At 33.0% G+C, this 19,776-nt stretch overlaps 4 protein-coding genes across 4 annotated transcripts; 1 reads left to right on the top strand and 3 right to left on the bottom strand.

Annotated features, from left to right (window-relative positions):
* Positions 1–67: 67 nt before the first annotated feature.
* On the bottom strand, positions 68–5,567 carry LOC119833218 (tyrosine-protein phosphatase corkscrew-like). Its single transcript, XM_038357140.1, has 2 exons — positions 5,237–5,567; positions 68–3,650 (listed from the first exon to the last, which is right to left on the bottom strand). Exon 2 carries the CDS (start codon positions 3,544–3,546, stop codon positions 1,672–1,674), a length of 1,875 nt encoding a protein of 624 aa, XP_038213068.1. The 5' UTR covers positions 3,547–3,650; positions 5,237–5,567; the 3' UTR covers positions 68–1,671.
* Positions 5,568–6,111: 544 nt separating this feature from the next.
* Positions 6,112–6,650, bottom strand: LOC119833332. Its single transcript, XM_038357318.1, has 2 exons — positions 6,453–6,650; positions 6,112–6,354 (listed from the first exon to the last, which is right to left on the bottom strand). Exons 1-2 carry the CDS (start codon positions 6,648–6,650, stop codon positions 6,112–6,114), a joined length of 441 nt encoding a protein of 146 aa, XP_038213246.1.
* Positions 6,651–7,153: 503 nt separating this feature from the next.
* On the top strand, positions 7,154–11,096 carry LOC119833331. The gene is made up of 9 exons (XM_038357317.1): positions 7,154–7,183; positions 7,269–7,529; positions 7,834–8,110; positions 8,467–8,636; positions 8,722–8,767; positions 9,149–9,254; positions 9,560–9,716; positions 10,300–10,460; positions 10,700–11,096. Exons 1-9 carry the CDS (start codon positions 7,154–7,156, stop codon positions 11,094–11,096), a joined length of 1,605 nt encoding a protein of 534 aa, XP_038213245.1.
* Positions 11,097–11,298: 202 nt separating this feature from the next.
* LOC119833604 (arylsulfatase I) lies at positions 11,299–19,104 on the bottom strand. Its single transcript, XM_038357693.1, has 12 exons — positions 18,987–19,104; positions 17,250–17,409; positions 15,868–16,027; positions 15,589–15,683; positions 15,378–15,445; positions 15,041–15,194; positions 14,254–14,411; positions 13,744–13,892; positions 13,315–13,457; positions 12,408–12,558; positions 11,999–12,115; positions 11,299–11,718 (listed from the first exon to the last, which is right to left on the bottom strand). The coding sequence occupies exons 1-12, from the start codon at positions 19,071–19,073 to the stop codon at positions 11,559–11,561; spliced, it is 1,602 nt and encodes a 533-aa protein (XP_038213621.1). The 5' UTR covers positions 19,074–19,104; the 3' UTR covers positions 11,299–11,558.
* Between the last annotated feature and the right edge of the window lie 672 nt (positions 19,105–19,776).

Genomic DNA, 19,776 nt, shown 5'->3' with positions numbered 1-19,776 from the left:
TCCTATCACCGAAGTCAGCTCATACCCAGTCTTTATACCAAATTTCATCAAGATCCGTTCAGTAGTTTCAGTGTGATTGAAGGACAAACATCCAAACAAGCAAACTTTCACATTTATAATATTAGTGTGATAGTGATGCTTAAAGTAAAACAACTCAGTTTAATACAATATCACATTTTATTCATTATTATATTATATAACACAACATATATCTTTTGCGGACAACAAAATTTGTTTTCTTTCAATTTTTATGTAAAATTCTTAAGCTCTGCTGCAATATTGGAATACATTATAAATAAAAAAATGCCAACAACGTAAAATAACTATCTTTTAAATAGTGAATGTTTTAAAACGAGACATAAATATATCAGACTAATATTTCTTTGCGTACTTTGCACTTTCATTTAATTAAAGATTCAATAAATCTCTAGTCAAAATAGATAAAACAGGAATTGTGTTTTGTTAATACCATCAATTAAAATCATCGAATTTGAAACAATCACTATTTAAAAGATAAATAATATGCATGATACCAACTACTAGAAATAAAAATATTCCTAAAAATATTGCGCACCTCCACCCATGATTCAGGGTGTTACTTCACATAAAAGCACCTCATTTATTATATATAATATAGATAAGAAATAATAAAACATTAATAATATAGCAAATCAGCTGATAGAATAAACAATATTATCAAAGGGATAAAAATTCATTTGTGAGTTAACCGAAGCATAAAAGTTAAACAAATTAAAATACATATTCGTAATTTTGAGGTATTTTTGCCAAACACACATATTTTGCCTCACCCAAACAATGCTACAGATACTATTTGTTAAAAAAATATTTTTTTGCACCTATGAAAGCTTTATCTTAACTACTTTATATTTAAGTTCATTTGTAAGATCGGATGAGGCAATTTACCACATCATTATTTAATTTTCAAAACACACTGATTATGATTTCATAATCCTACATAATTTGCCATTTAGAATCTTTAAACTGAAAGGAAATATACTCTGTCCAATTCAAGAACCAATTCGAGATCACTTTGAAGTCAACCTCCGGACTTCAGTTTGTATTACGTTAAAGCAATAATTTGAAACATTGTCAGGTCTCCATTCCTATGTTAATATGTATTTTTTATATAGTCAATCACCATCAATTAGTTATTTTATTTTCCCATACTATACTAAATATTTCTTCTACTGCATAAATTATGAAAAAATGCACATTTCAATATGCATTCAACACTTATTTATACTCTCAGAGGAAAATAAAATATTTCGAAATGGGCTACTTACATAAAGCTATATCAACTACTCAGTGCCTCTTGTTACTTAAGAAAAAGCCCATAGAATAATATTTTTATAAATTTCGTTTTCAATTTTAACAAATAATTGTTGACAAAATATAGACACGTTAAACATAAACGTCTTTAACTTATATATTATAACATTGATAAATAAATGATACATCCACCTTTTTATTGTGTACTAATTAAGTAAATCTAAAACAATGTATCACTAGAAAAGATTCAAAAGTAAAGTCTAGTCATTTGTTTTATTAGCGCCTTGGACCTTTATGTTCTAAGATCTTATAGTATTTTCTATTTATAAAGCTTTTAATAGCGGTTTTCCTTACATCACCTACTCTAGGCATCTGTCGGCATCATATACGCGGCGAGTCGGGCGCCGGCTCGGGGGCTACCATACCCACTCGTTGCTTTTCAGTTTCGATAAACTCTAACAAGGCCATATATATAAATTTGTACTGAGCTTCGTTTTGTACCATGCCCGAACGCTGATCTCTCACCATCTGCACGGTACGATGAACATCTATTTCACAGTCGAACCCTTCTTTCCTAATTTGGTCTAAAATCATGTCGATGACGATGAAAGTTCCAGTGCGACCAATACCTGCTGAACAGTGCACGCAAACTACGGCCTGCTCGGGAGGTGCCTCCCCTGTCATTATCTGTTGCAATCTAAAGTTTACGTCCAGCAATATGTTTAAAACGCGACCGGGTTCCGAGGGCACCCCATGATCTGGCCAAGCAGTGAAATGAAAATGATAAATTGTTCGCTTAACATCTGGTTCATCTTTTCGGGTGACCACGAATCTTCGGAGCGTATAATCTTGTGTGGAAGATTCTGACTCATTATAAATAGTGTATTTTTTTATTACTTCAGTTTTATTAAGCTCAGGCCAATAGCGCTCACATTTCACTTTTCCACGCTCAATCTCTTTCGTTGTCATAATTATGATGCGTACGTCTTCCTGCCATATCATAGACCAAAACTGATAAATGGTAGTTGAAAGGCAGCCTTGTGTGGCAATGTACAATTTACTGTAGACATTTTCTGGATCACCATTTACAATGTTTCTCTGAACCTTCTTTTGACCTAATGCGTTTATAATATTTTGTGTTGAACGGAGAATTGCCGGTTCCATTTTCGTAATTTTATATGTTCCATTTGTTTTTCCAGTCTCGCTAGGAGTTTCTTCGGTTATTATGACAGGTGTATGAACAGGTGAAGATTTGTCTTTAATTTTCGATGATCCGTGAAGTGTATTCTCATAGGTACCGTTAGTATCTTGCGAGTCGGCTGTAGTGTCGATAAAATCGGACCGAATATAATTGGCGTTGATGTAATCTGCCCCTGGCGGTGCATCTGCAGGAATATCTTTCAAAATGACTCTAGTGTGATCGAATGGAATTATATTCTTGTATCTATTTTTTCTTATGTTCTCAGGTTTCGAGCCTTCCATTCTATCGAATAACTGCAGGTTTTCCATCATTTGTAATGTTTCGAATTCTTCCCAAAACCCTTGTTTATAAGCCATACTTTCTATTGGACCCTCGTTTTCTTTCTGTAACTGTTTTACGCGCGTATGGAAGTGTTGTACTTGTATGCGAGTGGCATTAAACGGTTGAATGAGTCTCAGAACGTCGCCAGTTGTTTCAACCAAAGGGTAGTTGCGGTAATGTTCGATAAGGCTAACAAGATCGTCAAATTGCTGTCCTCCGCCCACGTCATATTTATTGTCGCTTCGTCGAATTATGACGTGTGTAACTCGGTCTCTCGTACGCACCGAGAGCACGAAATCACCCGGTTGCCTCTGCGATTCCCTGACTAAGAATGAGCCACTCCTACCATTTTCTAACATCATTCTCTCTGCCTCCTTGGCGGTAAGTTGACCGTGATACCACCTCTCGGTTGTCGGATCTGCGCAGTTCAGCGGCGTTTTTAACCGTATTATACTTCCGTTCTTTTCACGCAACTGGCCCTGATTATCCATGTAGTATTGAACAAGCTCTGATAAAGTGGCAAACTTTTCTCCACCATAGAGATCAAGAAACTCGCCATTATTTTGTATTTTTATATGAGTTACCTCGGTGCCCCTTCTTACAGACAATGTGAAGTCACCTTTATTGCTTGTGCTAGGTCTAGCAAGAAAATATCCGTCCCGACCGCGATCTAAGAGAAGTTTTTCTGCATCCACGCCATTCAGAGAAGGGTGGAACCATCTGCGTGTTATCATCTTATAATAAAAAGAAGCGCCAATTTGATACTTACTTGTAATAGCTATCAGAGGATTAGTCTTTGTTTTTTATTCTTATACCTCGATGCACCCTTAGCACTCATCTGAAATTAAAATTATTTAAATTGATCAAATGATAATATAAATATCTATTAATCTCTTAACTTTAATGCACTACATTATTTGATTTTTTATAAAATACCTTTTTTAAAGCTTAATATTTTATAACTGACTACACTATGTTTATGTATTTACGGATGACTTGCTACTGGGAAGAAACAGATTGAATAATTCAATATGTTAAGTGCAAAATGCACACATGATCTGATAAGGGGAACCATAGACATTTAACAAAGAAATGGAAAATTAAGAACTGTATTTTGTATTAGAGCAGTAGTGGCTTAGTGGTGAGGACCTCGCCTTTCAATTGAAAAGTTGAGTTTAGACAACTGTCAAACTATGCTTTACCACTGTGGTGGATTATGAACAGTTATAGGTGGCCTGTGTCCCTGCAGTGGGAACATATTATATGGGCTGATAATGATGAATATTATGCTAAGTGAGTACATTTTTTTTACGCTAAATCCTCCAAGACCTACCCCTTTCAAAAATTGTATCACCTATAAAAAAAGTTGACTTATGTATTTCCCTTATTCTAAATTAACATATTTTTAACCTGGTACAATCGAAAAAGGAATTTATAACAAAGATCTCTGTTTACTGTTATGATTATGAAAGGTGAGAACTGAGAGCCATTGTTAATATTCAAATTTTAATCAAGTTTAAATCTCTTCCTCACGGCAAGCTAACCTTATAGGTTAACATAACAATTATTTAAGTAACTTATATTTATCAATTCTATAGATAAAATAAACTTTACAGTACTTAAATGCTAGACTAATTAAATAAAGCTATATATAAAATGATAACTAGCTAGTGATATAAATATAAACCCATATAGCTGCTCCTATTGACTCTGTCTTGTGTTTGGCCACATTTGATTTAGGAAAATAAGGTATAATCTGGCAGGGCTCATAACCCAAAAAATTCTATTCTCCTCAATATAAGCAATTCTTTATATGATATATAGTCCCAATTCTGTTGTGTTTTTATTATATCTTGAGTATATACATCTCAATTCATTAAAAAGTAATTTCTAAAATCATAATTAACAATAGAAAAACAATTATGAAATATATTTAAACCATTACAAACACATTAGCATTAATTTAAAAAGAATTTAAGGCTTACATAAATTCAAATATAGTAAAATAATTTGCATAGGTTCTAAAATATTATAATATTTTAACTATAGTTTTATCATAACAATATTAAATTTAACTAAGAATGTGACATAAAGGTAAATATACGCATTTTATTGATAAGCCCACAAATAAATTTTTGCTTGTAAACATATATGTACCTATATATATTATTTTGATTATTTGCGAATACTCCTTATTCAATTAATCGAGTGGAAAATAAGTTACCTTGCGAAAATTGCAGTCCAAACAATGCTCAAACATTGTACTCAAGCTGCAAATGTACTCACTCGAACATAGTACAATGTAAATTTTATGTATACATATATATTTAGAGGAACATGTACACAAAGGTATTGGCAAATACGATAACGGTAATTTTGTACAAAGAATTTTAGAACAATATTGTTATGTATTTTAAATCTTACCTCATAGAAGGCACCCATGCAGTGTCCAACGCACTGTATTCCTTAAAATAGTAGTAAAACGTATCAGAGTGTTGTTGCTATGCTGACTTTAGACTTTTTGTAAACCTTTTTTTCAAGGGCGTATTCACGCGATGTCCAGAATAACATAAGAAATAAAGGTGAGGCGTATGGTGAATTTTAAATACAGTAGTTCATTATGATAGTTAAATAAAAAAGCTAAAACTAAACAGTATTTAACATCGAAAGCCAAAAATTAATTTCATTCCCAGTCCCCAGATAGGCTGCGGAAATGTCACACAACTTTCGTTTTTTTTTGTACTGTCACATTCAACTTGTCATTATGTGACAGATAACGAATTAAATTGAATGCGTTCAATTTAATTTAACACGCGTTTGCAAACGTTAAAAGAGTAGTGGGTAGTATTATTTATTGAAAAAAGCACAGATTTAACTAAAATGCGAACATCTCATTTACTTATTAACAACACAAAAAAGAGAAACTATAGAGAAGTAGACAAATTGTGTTTCATAAAGTATCTAGAAACTTTTCGATAATTAGATAATGGAAACTTTAATATTTTTATATATTTTTCTCTCAAGTAAAAAAATAACTTCAATATACCTATAAAACATTTAGGAAAATTATTTTCATACGAAAACAATAATATGTAAATATAAAAAAATAAATTCAAAATTTTTTTTGCTAAACCGCTGTAATCTTTCTATTAATTACATAGGCGTTTATTTAACACATCTTTTCGTCTTTTTTTAAGTGTGTTATGGTTTAAGAATTTATATAGGTATATATTTAATGATTCATAATATTAAAACAATATTTCATTAAAATAATTTATTGCCAAAACATACCTAAAGCACTAGGATTGGTCTTCATTAGATACGGAAGGTGATTTTTGAGATTTTCCAAAATAACTTGAAATTACTTTTCTAACTGCAAAACGTTTATTTTGCGATGAGCATTCTCCATGTGGACTAGGCGATTTTTGCCAATGTTCAGCAAAACTTTGACGTCTGAATACTTTGCCTAGTGACTGCCATTTTTGTTCCGGAGCAACATCTTTATCTTCAAAGTTTTCATTACTGCCAGAAGGTCTATCTCCCTGTATAATATAAGATTTTAAGTATAAAATTTCCACTAATTCTACTTTATTTTTTTTATTTTCGAAAGAAGAAGTACTGCAAAGAGAAAGGTACTTACATCATTTGATTTGGTAGATCGTAATTGATTACGAAAGAAATTTGTTATAGATTTCTTCCAGTTTCTTGGATTTTTGAATGAATTTAACTCCAAGCTACCTGTGCCTTCAGCAACTATCTTTTTACTTTTCTTACAAACTTTTTCTTCTTCCTCTTTAGATATAATTTCGTTTTGTATAGCACCTTCAGGACAGAGCATTTCTATTTAATATTTTTAAAATTTCTTTTAACATAAAATAATCAAAACTACAGAAATAGTAGTATTATGTGTTGTGTCATTTGTTATTTCTATTGTCAAAAAAAAAATAACATTGCATTCCTTTTTCAATTTATTAAACTAAAAAGTTTTAATAAAACCACCATTTGCATATTGTGTTAAGTTAGGAATGATTTTTTACAAACAGATCTTTTATATCGAAATAATTACACACTATTGTATAATATTTATTTAATACTAAGTTAGATAGTATATGTTAGATTGTGTAGAACTGCCCTTCTTCACACAGATTCGGCTGTGTGTCAATATACCTTTGCTTGATGTTGTAAAGTGTAAACGAAATAAAAGTTTTCGCGGGTAAAACAAAAATCTAATTGAGTACTAAATACTTGAATAGGTACAACTCCATAAATTCGTTTAGTAAAATTAGTAGTCGGTACAAGGGTTTCAGTCATAAGCGGACAAATAAATAAATAAAACCAATAATGACAGCAACTGCGGTGCCCACCTCCCAGGTATGTCTATACTACATATTATACAAAAATTTAACCATGTCTTCGATAATTACATTTAGATGGCACTATTTGATTATAATTTTAGGCAGTTGCTGAATGGATTCGAATTTTTCCAAAGCAAGCAACAGAGAACTATACAAGTTCCGTTACATTTATGAAACAACTTACAGTCGTAGCAGTTAGTACCATAACGTTTTTAAAAAATGTTCTTCCCGAAGATTGTTATATGATAGAAACTTTTGGAGGTATTAAATTACGAATACTGAAAAAGAAATGTACAGACGAGTGGGCACAGTTCCTGAGCACGGCCTTAACGCAGGCTTTTGATGCATTTGATAAGAAATATGTAAGATTATTTTTTAATATTACTCGGGTCACTCATGGGTATTTAATAATAATATTTCTTAAGGTACAGAGCACTTGTTAGTAACATGACTTAAAATCTATTTAGTAAAATAAATATAATTTAAATGGATATTATAAGATACAATGTACGAATGTTTTCCCTATAAAAAAAATTCAAATGTGATTACGTATTCGGATGAAAATCGTATATTGTATGAATGTTTGTTAATGTGTTTATTAATAGTAAATTTTCGTGCTGTGTGATTTTGTTATGTTCAAAATGTAAACAGCTCAGTTCATTCCAGCTTCACCAATTAGCTTTATGTTTTTACGAAGACGAGTGTAAGTTGGAGAATTTGGTCGAGTATCACATTTTCGAGTATAGCTATAACGCTGATGGGGTGACCATGAATGTTCACTCGAAAAACCGGGACAGTACAAAACACACAATGCGGTATTCGTTCGAAAATGTGAGAGAGAAAACTGTCCAATTAATTAGGGCTTGTGTTGTCATCATGCAGTCTTGTCCGAGAGAGTTTTCTACGTCTTATGATGTAAGCTTGCGCCTTTATTATAATGAAAGTAAGTATTCATAAATTTTATTCAACATCCAATTATATAATACGTATTTTTTTTTTAATGTTGATACATGAAATTTTATGTTGTGACTTCTAAAAAAATTATTTATGATCATTACTATCATAATAATATAATGTTTTCTCTTTAAGTAAAAGTGCACTTTTATAAGCAGTGTAGGTAAGGCAAGGTATATAGATAGTAAGAGAATATGTAGGTATAATTATTCGAATAATATCCACGTATACATTTAATTAAATTATTTAGTCTAAAATGCACTCAAATAAAAATCAATCACGTGTGCATTTATTTTCCCTTCCCCAAAAACAACCCTGATAAAAACCCGTTAAAATCATATCAAGACGCACCAGCGGACTACCAAGCACCAGGGTTCGTGAGTACGGGAGATGAGGACCACTTGGAGCCAACAATTCACGAGAAACTCAAACTTGGCTGGGTGGAAACGCCATACCATAAACTTGTGGCTCACTCGTTCTTTAAGGAACCCATGAAGGCTAGTCATGAGGCTAATGTAAGACATAAGAAATAGATTTAAAGCGTAAATATCCACAAATTCGGCTGTACATAGTTTCTACAAGTTATTTTTTCACTTTTAGCCAACTCAGAATCCACCGGTACTTTCCAATGATATGGAACTATCAGGTATGTAAACAAAATATGTTATAACTACTTGCACGCCTCGCCCCCAAATTTGATTGAAGCCGGTCGAGTAGTTTAGGAGCTCATCGCGGACAAACAATGTGACACGTAATTTATATATATTACTAGCTTTTTATTCGGTGTAGTTTAATAGATGTTATTATACATATAACCCTTCCTCTTGAATCACTCAATGTATTAAATTAAATCTAATCTCAAAAAAAATATTCAAAACAAATACAAAGGGACATAGGGACAGAGAAAGCGACCTTGTTTTATACTATGTAGTGAAGATTAACATGTTAATCAAATTTATAATGCTTTCTCTTACAGAACATATTCGCTTAAATAGTTATAGGTTACAGTTGTAAATAATTCCTTTAGGTTCAGTTCAGATGTCGACACCAGGGTCTGAAGTCCGTCTGTGTTGTCCCTGCAATAAGTACGGGATTTACGATGCCTGTACACCGTCTGAATTGCTTACTTGCTAGTAAGTACTGGGTTCATAGAATCGGAATAAATGATATAACTAAATTTTAAGATTTCATAATAATTAATAAAACAATTGGGTTCTGAAGAACCTTTGGAATTTTAGTTTGTTTTTTCTAACCACTGCCATCCATTTTTAAACCGATTCATGTTAGAAATTTTCTATTCCTAATTCTTTTTTCATATTATATTGGTAGTAAACTTCAAAAAACAATGTAATTGTCCATTATAGAAGAATCTGGTCAAACGTTACTTTTGAAATTTAACTTGAATTCTCTGAAGTAACATCCGTTAATCCGGTCGTAGCTACTGTAAGTTACAGCAGCACGCGGCGTGTTTCGGCGTAGTGCGCAACTTGGTGTCGCGGGTGGCCCGCCACTGCTGCTCCAAGTGCTATGACGTGGATCCATCCCGCACCCCCACTGATACCAACCTGGCTTCCTTGAGTATGAGGAAACGGGAGGTAATTTTCACGTTTTTTGATACTTATAACTTTTACTGCTTTTATAAAGATTCAAATAAGTGTCGAAAGAGTTTCATATCTTTAATATTTATTGTTGTTTGGGTTAGCAATTAACATTTACGGTCACAGATAATATAATACCATGCTATTTCCTTTATCTTGTATAATAATATTGTCTAGTTTCATTAGTTCATCATCATCCATATATGTTCCTACTGCTGGGACACAGGCCTCCCATGAGGGTTCAGGCCGTAATCCACCACGCTGGCCAAGTGCGGGTTGGCAAATGTCACATGTCGTCGAACTTTTGATTCTTGGACATGCCGGTTTCCTCACGATGTTTTTCTTCACCGATTTAAGCAGTGGTGATGTTACACATGCGCGGATAAATTGAAAAATCAAATTATTTCCTGCACGCTCGCCTGGTCTCGAACCCTGACTTGTCGATTTTATGTCTGAGGTCCTCACCAGTTTTCCTACATGGGTTTACGCATAGCAATCAATGTATGCCTTTCTGGTAATTTTTATATCGATTTTTCTATTTTAATAGAATAACTTAAAACACTTTATTTATTTGACGTAGTGCCTATGCATATTCCGACGTACATTGGAGTTATGTTCGGAAGTTCAGACCATTGAGGCGCGGGACCTGATAGATAAATTTGATATAACCGAGTCCAACGCTGCCAAGCTCATGAAGTTACTTCATTCAAATAAAATCATACAGCAAGATCCCCAGTCCAAGTGAGTGAATTTATAGACTTTTAGGATTGGATATTGTTTCTCAGGAATAAGTAATTCATCAAAAATATGTCTCGTCCATTATGCCCTCAATTTACCTATATAATAATCTCACCCTACACATTTTATTCTTTGATTATTTAAAAACAAATTATTCATATTAGGATAATGTGTCCAATAATCTAATAGTAAGCAGTAGCCTCGTTTTATCAACTTTTCTTCACATATTAAAAACTTCCCAGTCTGACCACACCGCAGAAAATAATGCCGGATCAGTTAAAAACAGTGATGTCCAACTTCTTCCACACCACCGAGGACAAAATAGTCGATCGTCTGTTAGCCGAAAGTTTTGCGTCCCAGGAAAGTGTCCCGGATCCCATTTCTGATGCGCTCAGTCCCATGGAAAAGATTTCCTTACAAAATGCTTCCAATATAGCTCGATACGTGGACAACCATACACCTATCGAGAATAATGCGAATAATGAAGAACTGAATGAGTATCGTGAGGTTGTAATGTCGGATGCTGTGGAGTCTCCAGACAAGAGAGTTGAGAAACGAAAGTTAGGAGACAAAGAAAAGACCTACAGAACTGGTGTTAAAACTAAGAGAGCTAAGGTTGTGCCTAAAGTTGTTACATAGGCATCATTAAAAGCAAATTTTGATTTTCTTATAATTTTCTAACAAGAATTTGGTTACAAATATTTTTTTGTTTTGTGTAGAAGAAAAATTTTTTAAGTTTTTTTTGAAAAATAAAACATTGTTCAAATCATTATTTCTTATTATTTATAAATTATTAACAATATGACATAATATGTACTATGAATTATTTTCTGAAAACAATGGACTATTTCCTTTTTTTATTCTTTTGATACATACATACTCAGAATCAACTGGAATTAATTCTTAAAAGTCGCTTTTAACAAAAGAATCACACAATTTCTAACAACTCATACTCCTTCACAATCAGTTATAAATTACTCTTTTTTTTTGCATTGACAAGAGTGGGTGTTTTATCCACCAATTGTAACCATACTAAAATAAACTTAATTCAATACTTGCGCAGTTTCTTTGATCTTCAATATCAGTCGGTTTAACGAATAATTAACAAACATGAACACGGCTATAATCTCCGAAGTTTGTGAAAACATGACTCCAAAGCCGAGGGTTGCCGTGCGAGTCGATCGGTGCGTTGTTCGGTGGAACCGCTGTTCTGTTGTAAGCATCCAATTCGCCGAGAACGCGATGTAAAGTGTCGATTTCGCTGTAAAAAAATATGCTATATACACGTATATATAATAATGTAATATAAACATAATACATTTATGGGTTTAACGAGTTACAAAGATGAGAGCTGGTGCCTGAAATGGGTTTCAATTCAACTTATATTACGGGCCAGGGCCTAGTACTAACTCATTCGTTACCAGTTCAGTCGTCCGTTTATTCAGAAAAATCGATCAAAACGTAAAAATATTAGTATTGGTATACGAATTGAGTAAATAGCAGGATGTTTTTTGTACTATATATGAGAAACACGAACTTACATGTCGGCGAGGTTTCTTATTTCACACGGATCCTCTACAATGTTGAAGAGGCAAGGGGCTTCTAGCGGCTTGCAGGGGATGGGCTCAATCGGTTTACATATCACAGTTGAGGCTTGCCTAATTAAAATGATTTATTGAAAGTACAGTGTTGGTGACAAAATTATATAACTATTGGATTAAAAAAGCGCCATCAAATCGCATTCATTGCGGACAAAGTTGGCAGTTTTAGGATACTATAGTTTGTAATATTTTAAACAAACAGTTATTTATCGACGATAACCATGAGTATAATTAATTTCAGCTTTTCGTAAAACTGCTTACTACGTTAGTAAATTTGTTATTAAAATATTATATTTTATTGTATTGGTTAATATAATATGTGAGTAATACGTGAGATCTTGTTTCCTACCTCAATTCCGCAATTTTCTCCTTGTTAGGCATCAGGCCCAGCTGAGCTATGGCTCGACCAGCGAAACCATCAAAAACTAATTCGACGTTATAGCTGCCATTACGACCACTCGGTCCGTACCAGTAGTCCCAAGCTCCGTTGTATGTGGTGCCTAAAATAAGATAATTGAAACAATATAATATTTATACACGCCATGCAAGGTAGTCTAAAAACGGACGATATGCAAAGGAAAGAAGGTAGGGCTTCAGCTTCTTTTTATTTTGGAAATAGAAAACTTCAAAATAAAACATGATATCGTAGCAGTTAACTTCTTTAATTTCCTTTCAATATGATAAGGAAAATCAAGTCGTATTGTGTACTGATTAAGAATATTAAATAAATATCTAATATGTAAAATTCTCTTGTCACAGTTTTCATTGCCATACTCCTCCGAAACGGCTTGACCGATTTTGATGAAATTTTTTGTGCTTATCCGGTATCTATGAGAATCGGCCAACATCTATTTTTCATACCCCTAAATGATAAGAGTAATGCAGAACAGCGTTTGCCGGGTGCAGCTAGTATAATAAACGATAATAAGTAGTCATAAGCCTACATATTACGTGGAGTCGACTTCTAAAAACTTCGAAATAAATAGCTAGTTGTAATCAACGACGTGATGAATGTGATGGTTACGATATTTTTGTCGGACATAGAAAAAAGCCAGAGTTTAAATATCGCTTCAGCAGTAACGACTGCAAACAAAAAATTCAAGCTTTCGTAAATGCTCGGTTCATAAATTTAAGTGGAAACGACTTTTGTATTTATCATCACAGGTACTAAGCACGCTATAACGTTCCATACTTTCGGTTTCTCATGTAATGAATATGAGAAAATTGAAAACAATAGTCTATTATGTTGTTTTTACCTTTATGCAATTTCCATTGATCGACTGTGATAGACGCACTGCCAAATTTGTCGTCTATATTATGTAGTATTGAGGTTCGCTCTGATTTCATATCCTTGGATAATGCCAGCCATTGGTCCACGCCATCTATTGCACCTAAGGAACTAGAAACCAGGTATTTTAAAATTAATGTTCTTCCAGTACCCTATGAACATTTTATGTCAAGGACTTAAACAAACCCGGTAAACCATATAAAAAAAATATAATAAATACCTGTATGTTTATAAATTAATTTAGACGTAATCAGAAAATGATTTTGTACTATCCTAACAGGTAAAAAGTTCCCAGTCAAAATCTAGGGGATCCCAAGGCACAGACTGTTGAATTTGGGAATCGAAATAAAGTGCAAGTGTTATAAAACTGTTATGCTCAAATAAACGTTATTACTACCTAACGTTTCCACCAGCAGCACTGAACAGTGTGGGCAGCCAGTCCGATATATGCAATGGTTGCGAGGCAACACGCGGTATCGCGCTAAGCAATGGACTCCATAATACTCCCGCGCCGCGTACTCCGCCCTCCCAGAGGGTATTTTTCACCTACAACAACAGACTAATAAGAAAAAAATGTACAAACATGTGGACTATTTGTACATTTAAATGTAACATTAACTATTTGGACATGTGCCCATATGGATCTTAAATTTTGGTTAATGTCATCGTCATAAATGACTCAACAAACTTTTTGATACATACTTGGGTATTGAAATTTTGAATCAGAATAAAAACACATTTGAGATTATAAGAAGAATTGAAAAATTAAGTTATTATATTGAATATATACTTATTTGTGGTAATGTAGCCTCATTAAAAAATTGGGATAAGATATACGTTTACGTATGGTCGCATTTTCCATTTCCTTTTAATTATTTGTAATCTTAGTATGGATTATCAAACATACACCTCTTAACGGGTAGTTCGAAGCCGCGTTAGAGTTGAAGCCAGCGGCTGGTCCTCCATTGTCTGTACTGAACACAATAATACTGTCATTGAGCATCCCGTGAGCTTGTAGCGATTGGACTACTCTTCCAACGGACTCGTCAAGCTTTGAAACCACAGCTGGAATGGGAAAACTTTAAATTTCAATACATATGTAATAAATTTCATACATGAAGAACAAGGTCTTAATTACTTTTATTAATTTTTGTAGCCATATTATATGATTTTGGCTTTCCTCTCTATGACCCACGTTAATTTAAGGCAATTTAGTCTAATATAAATAACACATTGCGTTAAATTACAAAGAGGCACTTGGTGATGTTTAATTGTTTATATGTTAAGCATAGTATCAAGTATTTATATAGAGATCTCTGGCTGTCATCATCATCGGCCCATATATGTTCATACATGTGTCACTACCGGGACACAGACTTCCTATGAGGACTCAGGTGCTTCAGGCCATAATCCACCGCGCTGGCCAAGTTCAGATTGGTATAAATCACGTGTTGTCGACCATTTTAATTTTCGGACTTACCGGTTTCCTCGAGACGTTTTCCTTCACCGTTTCGAGCAATGATGATGTGTGGTGTAATCCAAATGCATAGATAAATTGAAAAATCGACTTATTTCCTGCACGCTCGCCTGATCTCGACCCTCGACTTATCGACTATGAGTCCGAGGTCCTCACCAATGAGCTACCACTGCTTTTTTAAGAGATAGAGATCCCCGACTTTACGTAGTCGTAATACCTGCATATTTTCTCCTCTGCGGGTCTTCTATGTAGCTGAAGTTCGCTATTAGTCCCTCGGGAGCTCGGATGGGTTCGTACGGGTTACCAGTGTGCACAGCCGAGTGAGCTATCATTAGGAATAATGGTTCATCCTTGTTATGATTTGCTATAATCTGACAAATTAAAAATTTTGAAGGTTTATTTTCTTTCTAACGACATTATAATGAAATAAAATAAACAATTAAACACAAATATTGATGAAATCCTGCGGTATCCATTCTAATGTTTAACTTATATATATTAAACATCTCATCTAATATTTAAATTAAACATTATCATTCTTCTATGATACGAACCCTTAGTGCCTCATTTGTATAAATGTCAGTTGCGTATTTGCCAAACAAATCATGAGCTACTGCAAAACCTAAAATAAAAAAAGCCAAATGTATAATTAAGAAATGTGGGTAAATGTAAATTAAAGAAAAATAAGTCAGTATTGAAGAAAACCGTAAATTTTATGCGCCTGCGCATATTTGATAAAATCGTATACTACCAAATAAAATTTACCTCGTCTAAAATCGAATCCCCAAACTCCTTTCTCCTCATTAGTGTGATCATACATGTCTATTTTTCCAGTCCAGAAACCTAGGTGACTGTCAAAACTGTAATAAAACATAAGATTTTTTTTATGTGACCGCTTCCTTGTAAACTCACGAGCGTTTCTGCCTAATAATTAACATACCCTAATCACCAATTTGCTAAAAGCTAGATCGAGCAAATGAAGAGTCAGTAATAATAAACTAATAACTTGGATGAATGGTTATCGTCATATGTGATTTTACGCACCCTCTATTCAACGGTAAATATTCCCTCTTGTAACTACCAAGATGCCATTTGCCAACCAAGTGGTTTTTGTAACCCAAAGTCCTTAAGTGCTGAGGAAGTATTGTCTCTGAAAGCGGAAGACCCCGAGGCTCCATACCATAGATAACTCCATGTTGCATTCCTGTAAAATATAATATAGCATGGAAAATACTTATAAATTTTTTTTCCTATAAAATCGTAATATTAAATTGTTTTACAGTTGTATAATGATGATGCAAGATAAATTAGGATGAAGTTTAGACACAAAAGTAGACAGTAATCCTAAAATAAAATATATTTTCAAGGGCGGAATAAGTCATAGTGCCTGAGTCCATTTTAAAGTAATTAGGTACGTAGCAGTGGTAATTTCAATAGTATTATGTAGGAATTCGAAAACAATTATTGAATCTTATTATACCACTGGAAGTAATTGCATACATACGTATCATTTCACATGTCACTATTCTGATATAAAAGCGGGAAATGAGCGCTACTTTCTCTGAGTAATGATGTAGAATATATATTAGAGTTAATGTCGCTTCATACCAATTCCGAGAAGAAGTTGACCGGTGGTAAACTTGCAAAATAAGTGACCCACCTTTAGCTAAATACAATAATTTATATTCATATATTTATGTGATTTCATCATACGAGTCGTCGCGATCAATAGATAATTAAACAAAATAAGTACCGATTAGCATTTTGTCTCAAAGTATGTTGTATTGTCTATTCATAAAGGTCAACTAATTTGTTGAATAACGTAGAAATAAGATGTGACCATGACAAATTTGTGTGACGAAGTAGACTGCGACGAAGGTTCTTTACAAAAACTTGGCCCAGTGGTTGCGTTTGCTTCAAGTGCCAACTAATTATAAGTAGCTAAGTATTTAATATATTCGTACATCTTAACACGTTGTTTATTTTCAATCAAGTGAATATTCTGTATCTTTGACGCTATTCTGTTAAATCATTGATGTACAGTTGTATTTTGAATCTGCCTCGAAACCCCATCTTACCCGTGTCAATATAATATGATACCTACCGCTAATATTTATTTAAAAATTGAGTACCCATTCCCTTATTATATACCATTCACTTAAAAGAACGCGCGAAAAAAAGATGGTTCTTAATTCGACTGTTTCTTTTTATTTTTTTACTCCACGAAGTTACCGTGGGTTTTCAACCAATTGTTGTGATTTGGTACCATTTTAGAATCTGGAGGGGTAATAGTGGGAGGGACCTTTCTGAACTGTGCTAAATATCGAGATTATAATAAAAGTCTAGTTAGATATATATAACAGCTTTACACGTTTAGGGTCACTTCATCAGTAACCACTTGTTGTTCAATTGATTTCGGCAATTACCAGTATGGATAGGATATTTTCCCGTCATTAGAGCAGCTCTAGAGGGTGTGCAGATCGGTGTAACATAGTAGTTGTGCAGAGAGAGCCCAGACGCAAACAGGGCGTCGATGTTCGGAGTCGGTATCTCGTTCGAGCCATGGAAACCTACGTCATTCCAACCCTGAAATATTCCATTATATTTAAGACAATCGCTGTTAGAATTTAAAGTTAGGTTTATTTTAATAAATCGTAAATAGGTACATAACAAGCAGGCTACGTTAAAGCATATTGATTGTTATTTGTAAAATATTGGTGCAATAATTATCATATACCTGCCTATAATGTGAATTACGATAAGCCCCATCATTTACTCTTTGATTGTAACAATAATGTAAATAAAAAGGTAGGTACCATTTACTCCATAAATATTGCGTGATGTTACTCAATTGTGTTTTTGCAAATAAAACAAGATTAGGTATCATTGCAACAAGGTAACTTAAAACATCCAGTGTTAACTAAATAGGTATTATATCAAAATTTTAAATTTATAGTTTTGATATTGATTTAAGAGTAGCTTGATAGGTTTTCTCCTTATATTATTGTATTATTGTACAGATAACATAATACTATACTAAGTAATATAAATTTTTGTTTTTCGTTCATACAGCGATTGTTTATATTATGTTGACACTTTATAATCCAAGTGTCTACGACGTATGCCGTTATTTCGACCTAAATATTTGCTTAAGAATCTAACAGCGTCTACCGCCTACATACAGGAAGATCATAAATGTACAGACCTTGCAGGGATATGGTTTACATTTTTATTGTAAATTTACATAGTGGTACTTATAGTAGTATAGTTTATTTTTGCCAACATATTATATTTTTCACCTATGTTTTAATAGATTTTGTTTGCTAAATATAGGGTTTAATTTGTCTTAACCGGTAAATCATATATAATGATGCTTGTGTTGTTAGATTGATACATTTCTCTTGATAATAATTAGCTGTGCAGAATAAATACAAGAAACCTATTTACATAATACCTAATACGAGTTTAAGTTTTGGTTATAAGTAAGTAGTATAGTTAGCTAAGGTATACATTGTAATGTTGGTTATTTTTGTGGGATTAAATCTGTCAGTCAACAAAAAAACAAAAACAATAATCGCGCGTAATATTTATTGCTATACTAGATCTAGTGGCGTCGGACTAAGTGGCTTAAATGTTAGTATGTATTTACATTTATTATAGATAAATCAAACAAAATACTATTCGTACTGGAATGATCGTAGTAATGAATTGTAATGATTTATGTCATCGGTTTTTGATTCCTACAATACTGGCAGAAAGAAAAACTTAAAAAGTTATTTTATTTCATTTAATTTGAGAACTTTGTAAAATGTGGATTCGTAAAGCAGTAAAAGTGGACAGTTAACATTTGAAATATACGTTTTTTATAACCTACAAAGCTAAATTAAATCTAAAATCTAAATAAGTGAATGTAACAACATGTTACAAAATGTATGTGGTCTTAATTAATGTTAATAACAGATATGCAATGTGTTATTAATAAATGTCGTAAATTCTAACTGAGGCTCATTTTTTTTTGTGTCGTAACAGATAAATGAGAAGGTACCTACGAATATTTTTTTTTGTAAATCTAAATTTTTATCCAACTGAAAATTCTAAAATTTACGCACTCAAAAATATTTCACACAAATTAAAAAATATTAATTTTAATACTAAGTACTTACGAAATCATCAGCTAGAATGAAAACAATATTAGGCCGACACTCACTCACACTCAAGCACAACAAAACACACAGTAAAGCACACAACATTCTCGCTCCGCGATCTACGTTATAGTGATTATGTGACCTCTCAACGAATTATCAAAAACCGTTGGTCAACGATATCGGGACAAGGGATATCAGTACAGAACCGCTGTGAAGTAAAATGCATTTGACGCTTAATATAGAAAGTATATGTAAGGGATGAACAAGTGATCTCTTCTAGGCAATCAATATAATTCGAAACAATATTATATAGCAAGAAACTAAAAAAAAAGCAATTGACGTTTTAAGGAACCTAGATATTTATTTTTAGTAATTTCTACAAGGACTCAAATTTATCGAAAGTATCAGTACTTACATGTTTTGTCAAACATGAATGTATTTTATCATAAGGTATTTCTTTAATTTATTCAACTATTTTTTTTTTATTTAGAAACGATACACTTGGATAATCATTGGTATAGTTAATGCATTGTTGTAAAGTTATTAGCCTACGACTACGAGTAACATTCCATAAAACTTCTTTTTTTACCCATATGTATTCTTTAAATTTGTCTATATATAATTTTTATGCATGATCAGCCACTTTGAAATTTCAATCGAGCGAAGTCACGTGCGAAACGTTTGTGAATTTTGATAATTAGCTCTAGACGGTTATTAAAAAAAATCTCAGTTTATTCAGTTATGAACAATAGGGTCAAGAAACACAACGATGTAAGTGGTACATCTTTTTTTTATTCTTTGACCCTAG

The sequence above is a fragment of the Zerene cesonia genome, chromosome 17, assembly GCF_012273895.1.
Source record: "Zerene cesonia ecotype Mississippi chromosome 17, Zerene_cesonia_1.1, whole genome shotgun sequence".
Lineage (NCBI taxonomy): Eukaryota > Metazoa > Arthropoda > Insecta > Lepidoptera > Pieridae > Zerene > Zerene cesonia.
This window is presented reverse-complemented; position numbering and strand designations above follow the sequence as displayed.